Source organism: Peromyscus leucopus, chromosome 16_21, assembly GCF_004664715.2.
Source record: "Peromyscus leucopus breed LL Stock chromosome 16_21, UCI_PerLeu_2.1, whole genome shotgun sequence".
NCBI classification, from domain to species: Eukaryota; Metazoa; Chordata; class Mammalia; order Rodentia; family Cricetidae; genus Peromyscus; species Peromyscus leucopus.
Genome location: NC_051084.1, coordinates 35,099,628 through 35,119,036, shown reverse-complemented (window position 1 = coordinate 35,119,036; position 19,409 = coordinate 35,099,628). Strand labels below are relative to the sequence as shown.

Below are 19,409 nucleotides of genomic sequence, written 5' to 3'. Positions count from 1 at the left end.
CAGGCCCTGTCTGCCCCATTCTTCTCAGGCAACAGACGAAGACTCCCCTCCCAACAACCAGATCACCTACAGCATCGTCAATGCATCCGCCTTCGGCAGCTACTTCGACATCAGCGTGTATGAAGGCTATGGAGGTGCGAGCAGGGCCGGGCGGAAGGCCCAGCTGGGAAGAGGGGTGGTGGGCCCCTTGCAGTCGTGGCCCCCTCCAGAGGCAGGGGCACCCTCCATCTCCCATACACCCTGCACTTTTCTGGGAGCTGCTGGGCCCCTGTGGCTGGAGTAGGGTGTGGCCAGAGGTTATATCTCCCCAAGGCCAAGAGCTGTTTCACACCAGCCAGGCCTTTCTCTGCATCTTAGGCCCATGCGCCAAGCACGCAGGTACAGCCGGAAGCGGGAGAGGACTAGAGTCCATGGAGGGGGCAGGTTGGACCAGCCTCACTGTCCTCGGGGCAGGTCTGTGAGGCTTACCTCCTGGCCTTCTCAGGCCACACAGCCTTTCCTTCCCCGAGGGAACAGTCTTCACTTAAAGAAAGAAATGGGGGACGGTGGGGGAACTCTTTCCCGGAAGCCGAGTGCTGTGGAGTCCAGAGGCGTGATGGCCAAGTGGCCGTTGTTACCACAAGAGTGACCAGTCGGAGCGCTCAGCACAGAGCCGAGCACTGGCAGTCACTGGACCAGGGGAGGCCCGGGAGGCTTGCCATGCTGCCTGTGCCCGAGGGGAACGCCGCGATCGGGCAGCCGAACTCTGCTTGCTAAGGTCCTGGTTCCTGCCGTTCCAGTGATCAGTGTGAGCCGCCCGCTGGATTACGAACAGATACCCAATGGGCTGATCTACCTAACAGTCATGGCCAAGGATGCTGGCAACCCCCCTCTCTACAGCACCGTTCCGGTCACCATTGAGGTGTTTGTAAGTGTCCGGGGCCCTGGCCTTGCTTTGCCAGAGGGAGGGGTGGTGGTGGTGAACGCTTCTTGGCGTGTCGGAGGCCTCCCCTCTGCCTAGTGGGGAAGGGCTGTGTCCCCACAGCTGACACTGTCCTGAATCCTGCTCCCAGCACCCTGGCCCATTGCTTCAGCTGCCAAGCCACCGGCCTGCATGGCCAGAGAGACCCAGAGCCCTGGAGCTCAGTAAGAGATGAACAGCCCTGCTTTGGCTCCACGTGAAGCCTCGTGATACCCTCTGAAAAGCAAGGCTGGGGGGGGGGACAAAGAGGGATATGGTGGAGGACCCCTTCCTCTGGCACCGCATTCCACGAAGTCCAAAGGAATGATGGGAAGGTCACTGTTCTTCCCTGTCCCTCCTTGTCCCTCTCTTCCCCTTTTCCTTCCTCTCTCTCTGGTCCTCTGAACATAGAAAGGGGCCTGAACGCAACCTGCCGCCTGTCTGACATGAATATCAAACACACCTTAGTGCTTTCCTGTCTGAAATTATCAGTGCCCGAATCCATCTCCACACGGGCTCATTTGCCATGTGCCGCTCCCCCAGCCACGCCGGGGGACACAGAGCGTGGCCTGACAGCAGAGCCCACAGGTCTTTCCCTCCTGGGACCCCCCCCCCACACACACACACCTGAGCATGCACTGGCATGCCCCTCCCCGTTGGCAAGAGAGGGTGAATGAATGTCGGTGGGAGTTAGCGCGTTCTGCATTCCGGGCTCTGGAGAATTCAATCAGCCTGTCAGCTGGGACACACTCGGGGAGTGGAACACAAGCTCAGGGAAGTCCCCAGAGCAGGCTTGCAGCTGGCCTTCCTGTCACAGCCAGCTCCAGGCAGCCTCTGGGGCAGCCCCCACACCTGGCCTTTAGTCAGCCTGAGGCTGGGACTGGCTTTGTAGCAGACAAGTCTTAGTCAGGACAGGAGACTCTATTTCCTTGGCTGACCAGGGTGGAGTTGAGGTGAGGAGATGTCTAGGTGGTGCCTGAGAAGGCTCCCAGGGGGGCCCGTGGGAGCAGGACACTGGGGGGGCAGGGGAGGGAGGCTATGTAGAGATAGGGACAGCTTGGGGACGTTCAGAGAGTCAGGGCTTTGCTTCAGAGAATGGGGAAGGAAAAGAAGAGGAGACTCCTCGGAGTCCTGTAACACTGGCTTATCTTGAACCCACAACCTCCTGCCTTAACGCACCAGGGTAGCACCAAAGAGCCAGAATGTACCCCAGTAGTGATGACCCTGTCTAGTGCTCATCCCATGCCTGCCAGCCCGGCCTTGATTTCCCCATCTGGGTCACTAACCCTGCCCTAATCGGAGCCACACGTTGACCCTTGACCCACCCAGGCTCCCCTCCCACCCACCTCCCCCTGCTATGCATTCTCTCTGCATTTGAGGCACGTGAAGCCTGGGGAGTTGGAAAGGAGTGACAGATACACGGGGGGGGGGGCACCCCCAAGTGACGTGGGGCCAAGGGATATGGGGGCCACCCCTCAAGTGGAATGATGGAGGAGCGCAACTCTCCCTGGGGTCTTCCTGGGGGCATGTGGCTTAGAACCTGCCTCCACAACCCACTAACGGTGTGTTCTGGGCTTCTCACCACTCAGTGTTCTCAGCTGCAGATGAGGACAGTCATGGCGCCTGTGTCCGTGTTACTACGGGACGGGCTTGAGACCACACAGGCAGCCCCTGGTGGTGTTACCCATCACCACAGATGACAGGCCAGACAATTGCGTGTGCCAACAACCGCATGCCCAGCCTGCCCTTGTGCAGATGAGAGCCCTGGAGAGTAGGGGGATGCTGAACAGGACCCTCTAGGCTTTGGGACAGGGATCTAGAAGGGGTAAAGGGGTGTGTGTGTGTGTAGGGGGGTGTTCCAGTTTCATTCTGTTGCTGTGATAAAACTGAACAAAAGCAACCCTCCCGGGGGAGGAAAGGCTTTATTTGGCTTACACTTCCAGGTCACAGTCCACCACCAAGAGGAAGTCAGGGCAAGAACTTAAGCAGAAACCAGGAAGGAGCAGAGCTTGTTAGCTTGTCCTCTGGCTCACTTAAGGTTCTGCTCAGCTCTCTTTCTTATAGAGCCCAGGCCCACCTGCCTAGGGAATGGTGCCACCCACAGTGGGCTGGGCCATCCCCATATCAATCATGGATCAAGACAGTCCCTCAGACAGGGCCACGGGCCAGTCTCTTGACTGAGACTCCATCAGATGACTCTAGGCTGTGTCAAGTTGACATTTGACACTCACTAAGACAGGGAGGTCAGGAAGGCAGGTTGAAGTGGTCCACTCTGGCCTAGGTAGGTGCCGTAGGAAACTAAACCACACTGGGGCTCCACTATGGAGTCAGGGGCTTCCTGTGGCCCAGTCTCTTCTAGGCTTTTGACAGAGGAAGCTGAGGTCAGTGGAGAGACAGTGACAGAGCTGGAATTGAACCCGTGCCTGAAGAATGTCTGACCTGACATTTTTCTCTCCATAGTCACAGGCTGGGAAGACTAGGGCATCCTCACCCACATGGGACTGAGCCCAGTACTCTTCAGAGACCCTACCTCCACCCCATGAATAGGATTAACTGATCGAGGAGTATCTTATCAAATAAAGTGTGCTTCTTATGGCTCATGCTTGTAGCCTGGAAAGCTGAAGCAGGAGGACAGCCATGAGTTCAAGATCAGCCTGGGCTCCATAGTCAATTCCAGGCTAGCCTGGGCTGCAGCTTGATACCCTCAATAAACCAAAATAAAGTAACTAACTTGTAGTTCTCACCTAGTGGCCCTGATGAAGGCCAAGACTCTTGTCAACCCCTGCTGGGGTCACCTATAGACTATTGCTGCTTCCTGTTAAGGGGCCACACTAGTCATAATCCGGCTATGATCTGCCTTCTGGACATTGAAACCCAGACTCTGCTCTCTGTGGCTCATTAAAGACAGAGACCTGACATGGCATCTGCTCTTCTTGTCTCAGCCCCTCCAGGAGACCAGAGCAAACAGGAAGTAGAAGACCAAGGACTGGGCTAGCCTTTTCCCATGCAAATGAAAGACTGGGTAACAGCCTTCAGGGGGCGCCCTGATCCCAGGCAGAAGACACTCCGTGTTGGGGGTGAGGGCAAGCTCCACCACTCTCCATTAGGCAAGCTAGTGAACCCCAGCAGAGCAGAAGAGCCCCCATTTTCACACACACACACACACACACACACACACACACACACACACACACACACACACGGTGCTGTCAGCGGAGCCCTCAGGGGTCTGCACTTCCCTGGAGTCTACCCCAACCATCTGGCAGCAGGAGCAGCCAGCAACAAAGACAGGTGCCACCCACCGTGGCTCTGAGAGAGCCGGCCCCGGCTCCCAAGCAGGGCGTTTGGACAGCATAGTCACTCAGTTTCTAAGGACCACACTTGAAAAGGTCACCGCCTTCGGGTTGATTTTGCACGTGGGTGATTTTTAAGTAGCTGTCACTCTGCTAAGCTGCCTCCTCCCTTGGCCAAAAGGATTTTCTCTTGCCTGAAAAAAAATTAAAAAAAAAAAAAACAGCAACAGCTTTCATTGAATAATTGGTAGAGGTCTTCCCACGCAGGCTGGCGTGGGGAGAGGTGATGGAACACCTTCAGGCTTGGGCATGGAGGAGCAGGTGAGGAGCCAGGTGATTCCTTTTCACCCACTGCTTGTTGGTTTTTAATAAAGAAGTCAAACTCGGTTTGTAGATTTCCCATTAGGGGACAATAAGCTTTTATAGAGGGAACCACTGAATTAGAACTAATAGCGAGTGCAGCGCCGGAATCCGGGGAAATATCACCGCTAATAAGTTTCTGCCTCGTGCTCCGACGCTGACATTCTCGGCATCGCTTCATGCAGCCAGGCAGAAGTCTCAATGTATGTGTGTACCCAAAGCACTTGAGCCCACGCCAGGAGCCTGGGTGAGACCCAAGTGGCCTGTGGGGACCTTGGATGACAGGAGAGCCCCAGGGCTCCCAGTTTCTTGGGAAGAGAATGAACCTGTGCACGGGACGGAATAGGGGACAGATTTGGGAAGAAATGGAGCAATTGATTCTGGGAACTCGCCATGCAGCAGGCTGGGGTTGTCTATAGTCCCAAGGAGAGGAGAGCCAGGGGAGCCTCGCCTCATCTCTGCCCTGCTTGCTCATGCAGAAGAAACCATAGCAAAAGAATTCAGCAAAGGCCGACTCTGTCCCCAGGAAGAGCCCGCAGTTCCCTGAGCTCTGAGGACTTAGTAGTGGGACCCACTGAACATTGTGACGTGGGGGGATGAGAGGGGCGCTCATCCAGCTCCCGAGCTTCTCACTGCTCTGTTGAGCTGAGGTGGGAAGCATGGAGCCGAGGGAGCCAGGGAGTCTTCAGTGAAGAGGGCAACTGGGAGGAATTCTCCGTGAGCGATTGCCGAAGTCCTCGGCTATGGCGAGAGTCTCAAAGGCAGGAAGGCTCGCTCCTCTGATGGAAGAGCTTAGGCGAGCTGGTGGAGGAGCTGTGGGCTGCACCTGGCTCTGGTTCCCACAGCGCAGGCCTCATCCCTACCTGGTTCAGCCTCTCAGCCAGGCTTCCCACTCCCAACCCTAGCTGCTGTAGGCTGAGCCAGAGGAAGGAACTGGCAGGTACCAGGCTGCAGGCCAGGTTGGTTCAGAGGATGAGAAGCTGGTGTTCATGTGTGATCGGGGTGTCTGTCCAGCCCCATTTACAGCCAGTCCTGGGCTGGAGCCTAGACTCTGGGAGTAGCCTAAACACTGCCTGCCTGCCTCTGCACACTTCAGATTCTTTTGGTGTAGACGTCATGCCTTTCTCTTTCACTTTTTAAAATAAGTTGTTTTTTTAATGTGAATGGATGTTTTGCCTGCATGAATGTCTATGTACCAGATGTGTGCCTAGTGCCCACAGAGGCCAGAAAAAGGCATCAGCTTCCAGGGAACCAAAGTTACAGGTAGTTGTAGTCCTGGGAATTGAGCCTGGGTCCTCTGGAAGAAGAGCCAGTGTTCTTGACCGCTGTACCGTCTCCCAGCTCTCTCCCTTCATTTTCGTAGAGCTTCTAGAACCTTTCTCTGTTGTCTTGACTCAGCTGGGAGCGAAGGTCGGGTGGACACCGATTGGGAGCAGAAGAAGTAAGGGACTAGGCTTCTGGAGCAAGCTTGGAGTGCAGCTGGAAGGCGGGAGCCTGGGAGCCGTGGGCGAGCTGACTGCTCTTATTTAGTGTCTGTTTCTGGATCTCATACCATTGCTTCCCAACCCTTGCACGTTTCTCCAATGACTGTCCTACCTCCTTCAACATGACCTGCCGAAGGGACTCCTGCCCTTCCTAACACCCTAACCACTGGTGATACCTAGAGGCCAGAGGCCCTCAGGGCCAGCCAGCCCAAACTGCCCCTCGGTTCCCACTGTGGATAGTTGGCCACGTGCCTCAGAGACACCCGGATCTGTGTGCTTCCCTTCCAGGATGAGAACGACAACCCTCCCACCTTCAGCAAGCCTGCCTACTTCGTTTCCGTGGTGGAGAACATCATGGCAGGTACAGCTGGGGTCGGGGGCCGAGGGCAGAGAGTACACACGTGGGCGGCTGCAGCCCTGGTCCATGCATTTGGGAGGCCTACAGCCTTGTCAACTACCCAGGCATCCATGACAAGTCAGGGGTGACCGTGGGGGTATCTGGTTATTGCCACTGTGTGCAGAGCCTCCATTGGGTACCAGGAGCCAGTGCCGTGGGAAGAGAATAATAGATGATTAATTATGCCATCTTGACTAAAGACTCTGGAGTGTGGTGAGTTCCGAGACTTGGTACCATCGAGGCAGGTCCCGGGAGCCATGATTTTTTTTTTTTTTTTGGTGGGGTGGCTTTGAAGGGTGGTCTTGAAGTATATTCCTGTATGAGCCTGAGAGTGGAAGGTCCAACTTGAGCCAGTTCCACAAGTTCCACATGTGGGTTCCTGTCCTCGGGGCAGGCTGACAGCTTCATCTCCAGGTGCGCTCTCCTCGGGGGAACGTGCAGACTGCAAAGATTTCTGAGCACCAGTGTAGAGGTGGGGACAGTGAGTACCCAGGACAGCTGGGCTTAGAGACAGTTGAAATCAATATACCTAGAGCCAGGAAGCACCTTTCCTGGTATCAGGATCTAAGCAGAGCCTCCAGGTACCTCTCCAGTGTCTGAAGATGTGTGAGTTGGGTGCCAGGCTATGTCTACCCCACATCCCTATATCCAGCATCCCCTAAAGATTATCCCTATAGCCGGGCGGTGGCAGTGCATGCCTTTAATCCCAGCACTCAGGAGGCAGAGCCAGGCAGATCTCTGTGAGTTCGAGGCCAGCCTGGACTACAGAGTGAGTTCCAGGAAAGGTGCAAAGCTACACAGAGAAACCCTGTCTCGAAAAACCAAAACCAAAAAAAAAAAAAAAATTATCCCTGCTAAAGACCCTCTGTGCTCCCTAGCATCCCTTGGCATTCTGCAAAGACAAGGTCTTTGAATACGATACCTAACACTCTTCCTAACTCCATGTCCCTGGAACCAAAGAGCACTCCTGGAAGGGGCCTGCCTGATCCATGCTCTTCTCAGAGACTGCTTGCTGGTTCTCCTAGCTGCCACCAATACCTGGCACCTGTATACTTCTTGCAAGGGAGCCCTCTCAGAAGCCCCACGGGTGACCCCTGTTGCAGAGGAAGTGGCTGAGGGACTCATCTGGGGGCCACAGGACTTCTACCCAACCTCTGACTGCTCCTCAGAGCAGGAGGGTGCTGCAGCCCAAAGCCTGGGTGAGCACGCCCTTAGGACAAGTCACTGGTGGGGTCTGGCCAAGGCCGCAGGGATAGCCAACCCCTCCCTAAACCCAGGATCCCACGTAGATGGAAAGGAAATGAAAGGCAAAGGCCTTCACTGGACATTAACGAGAAAATAAAGTCCTGTATAAATTCTGCTATGAATAAGATAAAACAGGACCCAAATTGGATGTAGTAAAATGTAGAATAATTTAATTGGGTGCTTTGTTTCTCTGAGAGCTGGTAGATCTGGGCGATTTTGATCCACAGGACAGCCAGGCAAGGTCAGGAAGCAGTTTGAGCTGCTGGAGGCTGGACCAGGTGTCTGGGGGAGGAAAAGACCATATCCCAGGCCTAGTCTCACTTCTGTGGAGACCTAAGTCCACTCAGCCCTGGGGCACCCCATCTATCATGCTAATTCCTTGAGGCTTGGCCACTAGAGGATCTGACTCCAGGGACTGGGGGTCAAAAGAGCAACCTCCTACCTCATTGTCTTCCTAAAGGAGCCACAGTGCTGTTCCTAAATGCCACGGACCTGGACCGCTCACGGGAGTATGGGCAGGAATCCATCATCTACTCATTGGAGGGGTCCTCGCAGTTCCGCATCAATGCCCGCTCTGGTGAGCCCCCAGACCTGCTGCTCTGTTCCTCCTGGGCCAGTCAGGGACTGTGTGTCTTCTCCCATGCTGTTAAGAGCAAGCTGGCTTTGATTTTTACCTCTGAAATATTCACTTCAGTGTTAAGTACTCATCTTACCTGAAGCGATCCCACCACAAACATATCCACCAAACCTTGCCTTGCAAGGGTAAAGAGTATTTAAAACTATTTGTTTTCTGAATAGCTGACATACACCACTCTTCAGGGACATGTGCTACCCCTAAGTATCCTTTCTCTTGGCTGCTCACTTGGGTTTTAAATCTGTGTTCCTCTTTATACACTCCAACGTTGTCTTTGAGCTGTTGTGTGCACTAGATGGTGAGTGTAATGAACACACCTAAAATCAGCCTGTAGGAAGCACAGAACAAAATCGCTACCATTTTTTTCTTTTGTATATTCACCTGGGAGCCCCATCTGTAGCTCCTCGTTTATCTTGTGTAACTCTTTCTAAGATGCTTTGTACAGCTCTAACGTTCTCTCCTCCTTGAAGCTGCTGGGGGGGGGGACTAGGTAAAAAAGTACAAGACCCCAGGCTGTTCATCCATGCCCAGGAAGAACTTTGGGGCCCCTCATGCTCATTTGGAAGGTGCCGAACTCAGCGCTAGAATGTAGGAAGTATAAAGTATGGTCCTCTTGGGGTCCAGGTCAGCTGCATGGGCATGCCAGTCACTTGCTTCTAGGGGCCCATTTCTGTAAGTTTAAGGGAACTCTGGATGCCAGCAGATTTATCCCAGACTCCCAGTGACTCGGAACAGTAGGAACACACAGCAGTGTGGGCAGATGTTCAGTGAATGGCCTTTCACGTGACAGTTCTAAACCCAGGTCCCTTCCATATTGTGTCTCCAAGTTCTCTGAAAAAGGAGAAAACATACAAGAGATATTATACCCGGTGGATCTGACAGGCCAGGCCCTAAAGGAGACTCAGTCACCCTCACATACCTTGGCCACAGCAGGCAGAGGCTACCTCACTGCTAGAAAGCTCGGGGAACAGAGTCCCTGCCTAGTGGTCACCACTCAGCAACAGGTTACCCTGAACATGGGGGCAAGAACTCCGGACATCTTGCCATCCCTGCCACAGGTGGTCAGCGGTCTAGCAGGACCTTCCTGTTGCCCATAACTCCTGGATCAAGGTTGTCCTTACAGCTCCTTTGTGCCCTTACTCTCAAAACTCTGGGAGCAGATGGCTGGTATTGCTATATACAAGGATGAGGACAGGAGACCCAGGCTCCCATGAGTCTCTCCTTCCACCTTGGGCCTTCCTCCGACACTTTGAGCATCCTCCTTGGCAAGCCACATTTCTAGAAGCAACAGTCACACCTCAGAACTGCCCAGGGTCAGCTCCATGAATCCCAATGACAGCAAAGTGTTGCTACCCCTTAGGGAGAATGGCACAGGGTTTGCATATGACCCATACATCTCCCCCCCGGCACCTTGCAGTCATCTCTCAGTCACTAAGAACACCACATAGGATGTACATTCTTTGTAAAAAGAAAAAAAAAAGAAAAGAAAAGAAAAAAAAAGCCAGCTGAAGGCTGGAGAGATGTCATCATGGTAAAACGCTGGCTACAAAATGTGAGAACATAAGTTCACATTCCCCAGAACCCACATAAATCCAGGTGCAGTAACGTGTGTCTGTAAGCTTAGCACTCCTGCTCTGAGATTGAAGGCAAAGACAGGAGAATGTAGCTTACAGACGAGCCAGCCTGGGCTACACAGCCACAAACAAGAGACCTTGTCTCCAACAAGGTGGCAAGTCAGGACTGACACCCAAAGTTGCTCTCTCCACAAGTTTGCTGTGGGACATGCATGCATGACTGCATTTGCATATGCCCGTGTACACACACACACACACACACACACACACACACACACACACACACACACACCTGTCCCAGAGCTAAGGCTACCTCAGTTGGTAGAGTGCTTGCCTAGGATACATGAAGCCATGGGTTCCATTCTAGGTGTGGTGGCACAGGCCTGGAATCTAGCACTCAGGAGGTGGAGATGGGAATATCAGAAGTTCAAAGTCATGCTTAGCTACATAGCAAGTTCCAGGCCACCCTGGCCACATGAGACCTCCATCTCACAAAACAAACAAGCAAACTGTGACACTATATTGTGCCAAGAATAATGACAAGAAAAAAATGCCTCTACATTGCTCAATTTGGATGTAATTTTTAGAGTAGTTTTGATCAGAGGAGAGTTTAATCTGCGGATCTGGAACCTGCAGTGAGCATCTCAGCACCATGTATTAGCCAAGTGCCCAGCACTGGCTCATTTCCCTCCTAGCATCACACCCATTTTCCAGATAAAGAAACTGAGGCAAGAGCCAAGCTAAAAATTTGACTAAGGTCTCTCAGTGTTTGACCAGCTCATCCCAGAGCTCAAATGTTTACTTTTGGGGTCCATAAAGCCATATATGAACTATGTCCGGCCAGCCATCCACATCCTGCTGCAGGTTGGAGACTCCAGCTCCACCCTAGGGTACAGTGAGGACCCCAGCATTTTTGGCTCTCTTCACATGTCCTCTACCCAAAAGTGGGAACATGTTCCTCTGAGATCCTTGGTTGCATTAGCCAGGCCTTAATTGAATCTAATTTCCCAGATGTGAAAGGTCATCTATCATGAATATAAATTCATGTTTAAAACCTTTACAAATTAAATTCTTCCTAACCCTACCAATTCATTCATTGACACCACCCCGTGAGGAGCATGGCTCCCTTGGCAGACCCTAGCCGGTCTGTGGTCTCCGGCTGTGGCACCTCCATTACCTTGTCCTCCAACCCCGGCTCCCTGCTCAACCCAGGACAGGTGACAGTGTCAGGGAGGGAAATATCAGGGTGAAGGGGGCCTTGGGGAGCCAGCTCTCCCTGACCTTGCTTTATGATGGAGATGTTAAGTAGCGTGTCCCAGGTCGCACAGCTCAGACCATAGGAACAAAACAATGGGTACCACCTAAGTCTCTGCCTGCCTTGGGAAACTCAGTCTACTGCAGTAGTTCTCAACCTGGGGGTCCGCTATCCGATATCTTGCATCTCGGGTATTTACATTCCAATTCCTCACAGTAGCAAAATTACAGTTATGAAGGAGCAACGAAATTAATTTTGTGGTTGGGGGGGGTGGTCACCACAACATGGGAAACTGAATTAAAGGATCGCAGCATTAGGAAGGCTGAGAACCACTGGTCTAGCAGAAGGAAATGATTGGTTTCTGAACAGTGGTAGTTTTCCCCTATAGTTCCTTTTAAGACAGGCTCTCTCACTGAACCTGGGAACCTGGGACTCATTGATCCAGCCACCCTGGCTGGCCAGTGAGCTCCAGGGATCCTCCTGTCTCTGCCTTCCCCACAGCTTTGGGGTTACAAATATATGCCTCCATGCCAGGCTTTAACAAGGGTCCTGGCGATTGAACTCGGGTTATCATGCGTGCAGGGCAGGGGCTCTCCTGCTGGAGCCATTCGATAGCCCTGTTGCAACATCTCTGCCTGGAAGGCATTCTGAGCTCCTTCTGACAAATGAGAAACTGAGGCTCAAAGAGGAGGTTCGGTCTCCTCCCCAGGGACACTCATCCCAGGAAGGCTATACAGAGAATTCAAATCTGGGTCTTTGTTCTCAAAGTAGATGCCATCCCCTGCAGCACTGTGGTCTGGAGCCTGGCCTGGCCATAGTGATGCGCTCAGATCTGCTGGCTCACAGCTGCTCTGGGAATGCCACGGTCAAGGCCATGGAGTTAGTGGCTTGGAATGGCCCTGGGGGAAGTATTTATACCACTGAAATCAATAAATGGCTTTTGTTCTCTTTGGGGAGCTGTTTGTCAAACACTTACTAGTATACGATTACCATGCAGGCTGGGAGATAGATGTTCAGTTGGTAAAGTGTCTGTCACACAACGTGGGGACCTGAGTTCAATTCCCAGAACCCGCATAAACATGCCAGGCACAGCAGCATGTGCTTGTCATTCCAGGGCTGGAGAGACAGAGACAAATGGATCCTTGGGGAATCACTAGCCACCCAGCCTCGTCTAATCAGTGAGTCCCATGTCCCAGTGGGAAATCCTGCCCCTAAAAACGAGGCAGATGGCACCAGAGATACAGCACTCAAAGTTGTCATCTGGCATCTACAACATGAAAACGCATACACGCCAGAAAAATAAATAAAAGACTACCAAGGGGCTGGAGAGATGGCTCAGAGGTTAAGAGCACTGCTTGTTCTTCTGAAGGTCCTGAGTTCAATTCCCAGCAACCACATGGTGGCTCACAACCATCTGTAGTGAGAGCTGGTGCCCTCTTCTGGCCTGCAGGGGTGTGTGCAGACAGAACACTGTATACATAATAAATAAATAAATCTTAAAAAAAAAAAAAAAAAAAGACTACCAAGGTGACGTTGGTGTGCCGGTGATACCTAAGAACCAAAGAAAGGGCAAAATCACCTGACAAAAATTGTAGTTTATTTTGAACATGTCTGTTAATAACTTGTTTGCACACACACACACACACACACACACACACACACACATTCAGGTGGTATAATTAGACCATTGATGGGGAAACTGGGGAAGTATTTCATGGCTGCTAACTCAGAACTCTGTTGGCTCACACACTGTGGGTTTGCATGCCCACACCTGAGCCACAAGCTCAGACACGTGTGAACTCCAGCCTGGGTGTCACCCTCCTGCCACTGGTCCCGGTGACATTATCCCTAGATAGAGCCTGGGGCTCTTCTGAGGTTTTCATGACATTAACTAAATGACCCTCACGATAGCCCTGCTGTAAAATTGTCCTGTCATAGTTCCCTTCTGGGCAGGTGTGGAAACTGAGGCACAGGGGACTGAAGTAACTAGAGGAGCTGATAAAGCGGGGGGCGGGGGGAATGCAATGTCAAATCTAAACCACGGGTGTTCTGTGAATGGGTCTGGGACCCAATGGCCCTCCGACTCTGTCAGCCACTGCCCCACATCTGCAAAGCCACCCCGTTATGGGATACTATTGCCCAGCTCTTGAGTCTCCTCTAAAACACAGGTGTTCTACCCTCTCAAGCATAGAGGTGGGCCCCCTGCAGTTGCAGAGGCCACCACTGCCGTGACTGTGGCCAACTGCAGCTTGCAAGTATATCTCTATGTCTGCTCCCTTCTCCCTGCCTCCCCCGACCCCACCCCTCACCCCACCCCACCCCCCACACACATCATGTCATTCATCTACCTCTCTGTCCAATAGGAGAAATCACCACCACATCTCTGCTGGACCGAGAGACCAAATCGGAATACATCCTCATTGTGAGGGCTGTGGATGGGGGTGTGGGCCACAACCAGAAAACCGGCATTGCCACAGTGAGTACCTCCCTCCCTACCCTGCTGACCAGGGCCCTCCTCCCGGCTCACCTTCAGGTTGCCTCATCAGGCCTCTGCACACTATATCCTGAACCAGGCTGAGGCACTAGGAGAGGCTGAGACACTGTGAGATGGCGTCTGCAGAGTGCAGCCATAGGAAAAAGGCCTTGCCGCCACGACCCAAGACACCCGGGAGGGCACAATAGAATAATACTTCCACTCTGTCCCAAAGGCCCAGCTGGGCAAGAGCAGAGGCCATGAGCCTCCCAGAATGCTCTCCTGCTCTCCAGGGCATCTAAGCAGAAACCACAATTCCTACCAGCCCAGGAATCAGGGCCCTTTCGTGTCCCCTGGGGACTGACCATCACCCCATCTAAACACCTATGATGCTGAGTCTCCCTGCCACTAGCCCTCGGGGAAGGCCCAGAAGCCCATCAAGGTCTCCTCACCACAAAGGAGCCTCAAGGAAGAGGGAGAAACTTGGGGGGGCCCTAAGTGAGCTCCTGGTGGCAAAAGGGGTGATGGAGACAGTGGGGGCACCAGGGGCCCCTAGGAGAGGGAGGATGGCACTGGGGATCCATTGCTCTAGCCACATCCCTCCGCTTTCCTCGTGCCCGCCTCGGGCTCACCCTGGAAGCCTTTCTTTACCCTGCCTCGTGGTCCTCACCCACTCTGGGAAGCTGCCCCATTTGTACCAGGCCAGAGGCTCTGGGCTGGGGTCGGCATCGCCTGGCTGGAACTGATACAGCAAGTCCTGCCACGTGCACCTCTGTAGAGGCCATCCCTGCTAATAGGAATCACAGCCCAGTCCTGTAAATGATTTCCTGGGGTGGGGGTGGGGGGCAGAGGAGCAGAGAAATCACTTGGCCTGTGGCTGAGACTGGGAGGCTCCAGGGATTCTCTCAGATCCCCGACTGGGTGTCACCTTCACTGAGACCAGATGGGTAAGAAAAGCCTTGGTCACATCAGGGATTCCAGACACCCCCATCCATTCTCTGCCCGATCCTGGGACAGACCTGAGCCTTCTCCTCCGGCAGGGACCTAGCCTCACTTTGTCCCTGACAATCTAGGCTCTCCTTGAAACACCCAGAATGGCAGAGCTGTTAGAACCTTTGAACGCCCTGACTCTGCCCTTGCCCTGGTTGGCCTTAGCGAACCACAACACCCCCTTGCGGCCCACAGGTGAATGTTACCCTCCTGGACATCAATGACAACCACCCTACCTGGAAGGATGCTCCCTACTACATCAACCTGGTGGAGATGACACCCCCAGACTCTGACGTGACTACGGTAAGTAGAGTCACAGCACTGCCGGGGAACCCTGCCGGGATGGATGGATGCGTTCCCACCATGATCCTCTGGCCTGCCGCAGGGACTCCTGGGCTTGGTATTTCATTCTGAGCCAGCGCCAGCCCATGTCCTTTACCACTGAGTCGCTGCAGCCATTGGCCTGGTTAGCTCTGGCCCACGTCAGCTCCCAGGGTTGCCCCAGCAGGGGGTTGAAGTTCACCCCAGGGGTTCTTGGACAGGGGATGCCAGGAATTCACCTGTATGTCCTGAGTGCGCCTACTACATTCAGCATATAACAGAAAGCAGAGAAAGGTAACACAGCCAGAGTCTCTGGGCCCCAGAATGGAACCTGGCTTTGCAGGAGCAGCTGAAGGCCGGAGGGCCTGTGTCCCACTTGCTCTACCCAACTCTCAGATTCACATTTGTGAGCCTTTCTTTTCTCCACCTTTGAACCCCATGTAGCCTCATCTAGGAAGGCTGGGTCCCCAAATGTCTAGCCAACTGCCGCCCAGCCAGTCCTGTGTTGGACGTGAACTCTGACAGCTCTCAGTTGATTGAAGACCTGCCCTGCCCTACACCACCCCAAGGGGTCCTCATGAATTCTCCCTCATCTTCATGATGCCTTCCCCTGGCAGCAGGACTCAGAGCTTAAGGTCTCAGGAGCTAGTAAGAGATGGTGCTGGGACTTGAACTCAAGCCTGGTGGCTTTTCAATAAGGACCTAGGAACCACCTAGCCCAGCCCTTTGTCCCTATGTGGACTCACAGGGTACCTGGCAGAGGCCCAGGTCCTGAAGAACTGGAGAACCAGGCTGACCGGGACAGGGTCCGTAGCCTTTTTATCAGGTTCTGAGAACCTGCCCCACCGACACCCAGGTACCCCGGGGCCCTGACTCACTCTTTAGTGTTCTCACTCCTCACTAGCTAGGTCCTGAAGTGACAAGGTCTGTCTGGACCAGATGGAGAGAATGGAAAACTGGAGAGAAGGACAAAGAGGAAGTGGGATGGGAACATCACCTGCCTAGGGCTTCCACATGAGCAAGATCTAAGTGGCCTCCTGCTGGAGCATCATGTCTCCCCCCAGAGAATCCCAAGCAGCAGGGCAGGGTGGGTGGTCTAGAATGAACCAGTTTTCAAAGCCTGACTGCTGTGGCTGCAATTAGAAACCTCTAGCTGGGTGCTTGGATAGACCTCTAGGGCGCTGGGTCCCTCTGGAACTCTCTGCTGCCACCTTGTGGGCACCCTGGTGCTGGCTCAAAACCATCTCCTCCGAGTTCCCAACTTGGAATCCCAAGAGTTGCGGCCAGAGTGCCCACCTCTAAACACCTGTCTGTCCTTGTGTTTCTGGGAGATTCCTCCTGAAGGAAACTGAGAGGCAGGGGAGGGAGGTAGCGCTAAGGGGAGCTAGACCACGGAAACCTTCAGGGAGCATGGGCTTTGGGCTAGGCCCGTGCCACCCTCTGCTCAGACTCACCACTGGCTCCCGTCTGATCCAGTGTGAAAGCCAGGGTCAGGCTGGGGAGATGGCTCAGTGCGGACGGTGTCTGCTCTGTCAGCACGAGGACCCAAGTCCAGATCCCAGTACTCATAAAAAAGCTGGGTGCGGCTTTATGTCCACAGGCCTATAACCCCAGCACGGTGACAGGCAGACACAGGATTGCGGGAGCTTGCTGGCCGTCAGCCTAGCTCTAGCTTCAGTGAAAAATCCTGTCTCAGGGGAATGTGGCACAGAGTGACAGAGCGAGATAAATATCACACACACACACACACACACACACACACACACACACACACACACACACTCCTATAGCCTACAGGACCATCCATGGTTACCTTGAGCAGATAGACAGACACCTATGCTCCCAGACAGCATGGCAGGCATGGGGATGCAGCCCCAAGCTTCTCAGGAAGAAGAGAGTAAAATCAGAATTAAAGGCTTGTTGTATTAAATAGCTACCAAATGTAATATGCAGCTTTTGTAATAAGGACATGCAGCATTTGTAGACATTTAATTACATGGAATTATGAATTCTAGGTTAGATTCTCTAGAATTAAGAATGTTCCAGAACTTGGTAGGAGGCCCAATTGTATACGATGAGTGCCAAGAAAGATACCAGAAACCAAGTGGCTCATATGTTAATCAAGTTGGTCATCGAAGAGTCATTTCAAGAGGACTCACCATAGAAACTCTCTAAGTTTCCTACCCCTAAAGCACACCCGTGAGAGCACTGTACTTCCTTTAAGAAGGCCCCAAGGCCTTGGGTCTCCTGGCAGCCCAGGCAAGGTAGGGCTGTGGTTAGGCACAAGACAGGTAGCTATAGGAGAGAGACGTTAACAAAGGAACCAGGTAGCCATAAGGAGGAAGTGACATCGTTGGGACTGGCCTGCCTTTTGACCTACCTCTTCACACCCACCACATGCATGCACACACGTGTGCACACACACGTGCGCTAACAAAAACACAGGTACACATATGCATGCACATACTTCTGCATGCACAGATATTAACACACGTATTTGCATATGTGCATACACACACACATGTGAGTGCACATGCGCACACACTCACACATGTACACATATTGACTTTTCCATTTCCTGCACACCCCCCTCCCCTCCCTGAGCACTGGCACAATCAGCCCCCCACAAGGCTGCTTCCTGACCTCTGCTACACCTGCTCCCCCTCTCTGTCCCAACTTAAGATGCCACCCCTGAGAGAGGCTAACTATGCCCCCCGCCCCCCTCTAAAACATTTCCCCCTGAAAAGTTCCATAGCCCAGGCATATCTGTTAAATTACCTGCTTATAAGGAAGATGCTAGCTTAGCGGATAAAGAGGCAGCCTCTGGTACCAAAGGACCTGGGTATCCAGCGATACCAGTTGTCAGCTCTGTGACCTTAGGCAAGTTACTGACCCTCTCTGTGTCCACTACCTAGAAAACGGCACTAGTAAGAGTCTCCCCTTGAGGTTGCGGTGGTCAGATCTTGTGGGGTTGTATGTTAATGCTGTGTTGTGTATGTGAGTGATGTATGTGGGTGTGGGTGTGCATATTGACATCAGGGGACCACTCAGGCGTCAGGCCGTGCCTTGCACTTTGTTTGAGTCAGGGTCCTCCTGTCTTTCACCACTGTATTCTCCAGGCTTCTCTGGCCCAAGGGACTCCAGGGGTCTCCTGTGTCCGCCTCCATCTTGCCCTAAGAGAGCTGGCATCACATACCGTGTGCTTTTGCTTCCAACGTTCATGTGGGTTTACCTGAGTGTTTGAACTTGGGTCATCAGGCTTGAGCGGCAGCTGCTCTACCCACTGGGCCATCCCCCTAGACCCCCCCCCAGCCCGCCCGCCCGCCCGCCCGCCATGTCAGAAGCCCCAGGACCTGGTGGCCACCACTGTCAGCAGTCACCTCCCACTGCAGTCTCCTCCTCATCGGGGGTCGCTGTGGGGCACAGTGAGGCACACCGGAGCTAAGCCATAGATCTCAAGTACTTGCTGTGGGAGGCTGTGTTCAGTCGCTGGGTTGGTAAGACTCACTTCCCCCTCACTCAGCCTCCAGCTCTGTGGCTGGGCTGGCTCTTCCTCATCTGGAGAATCCGTTGGTGGCCTAGGGCCCTCCCAAGGTCCACTCTGGCATAAACGCCAGCCATGACTCCAGAAGCGCCAAGTGATGAAAAACAAGGATTTTTCAGAGTTCGTGGCAGATAGCTTATGTCCATGTGTCCCTTCACTCCATGCCCTCTGAGTTAACAGAGCGCATGCATCTCTGGGCCTCAGGACGCCGGACATGTGGGCTCCGAGGGTCTTCCTGATGGACATCATACACTACAAGCTAGATGCTTCCCCCGCCCTCCCCCCAGTCAATGAGCTTGGGCCCAGCTCTCCCTGCTGCTCCTGTGGCCTCCTTCAAGGACCTGCTGATGGGCATTGATTTAGAGCCTTTCAACGCCCTCCAGCAAAATAAAGAAGAGGGAGAGAGAGAGAGAATTATTCCCCGTCAGGTGGGAGAAAAATGACGAGCGTGAAATGGGAAATAAATAAGGGGAGAGGGTGAGAGTCCACAGACTTGCCCAGCGGGGAGCCTCCAGGCAGGGTCTCAGCCTCCGCCCTCTCCCAGGCCCCCCCTACCCACCCCATGACCACAAAGTGGCTGAGAGGCCAAGGGCTGTGCCCACCCCACCCCCAACTAGGGCACGGGACAGCTACCTGGGAGTCCTCTGCAGGAGAGTGTCTTCCTCACTATGAAATTGGCCCCACATTGTGACCTGGGGTGGGTTGTTTTGGCTCCAAGTCTTGGTTTCCTCAAGGGAAACCAGAGGATAAGGGAAACAGGGATAAGGAGGCGTGTCCCTCCTGTAACTGTAGAGACACACAGAAAACACAAGGGACACCTGCTGCCCCTGTTCCTCAGCGGCTTGTCGCAGCCCAGCTTGGGTTATGCCTGGGAATGAATTGTCCGCTGCTGCAAAACA

At 53.5% G+C, this 19,409-nt stretch overlaps 1 protein-coding gene across 1 annotated transcript in view; it reads left to right on the top strand.

Annotated features, from left to right (window-relative positions):
* Positions 1-19,409, top strand: part of Cdh23 (cadherin related 23) — a 382,909-nt gene that overhangs the window by 252,315 nt on the left and 111,185 nt on the right. Inside the window, exons 16-21 of the mRNA XM_037199816.1 lie at positions 29-134; positions 780-907; positions 6,366-6,438; positions 8,180-8,296; positions 13,546-13,658; positions 14,841-14,948. Of these exons, the coding sequence (XP_037055711.1) occupies positions 29-134; positions 780-907; positions 6,366-6,438; positions 8,180-8,296; positions 13,546-13,658; positions 14,841-14,948 (645 nt within the window). The remainder of the gene's footprint in view (positions 1-28; positions 135-779; positions 908-6,365; positions 6,439-8,179; positions 8,297-13,545; positions 13,659-14,840; positions 14,949-19,409) is intronic.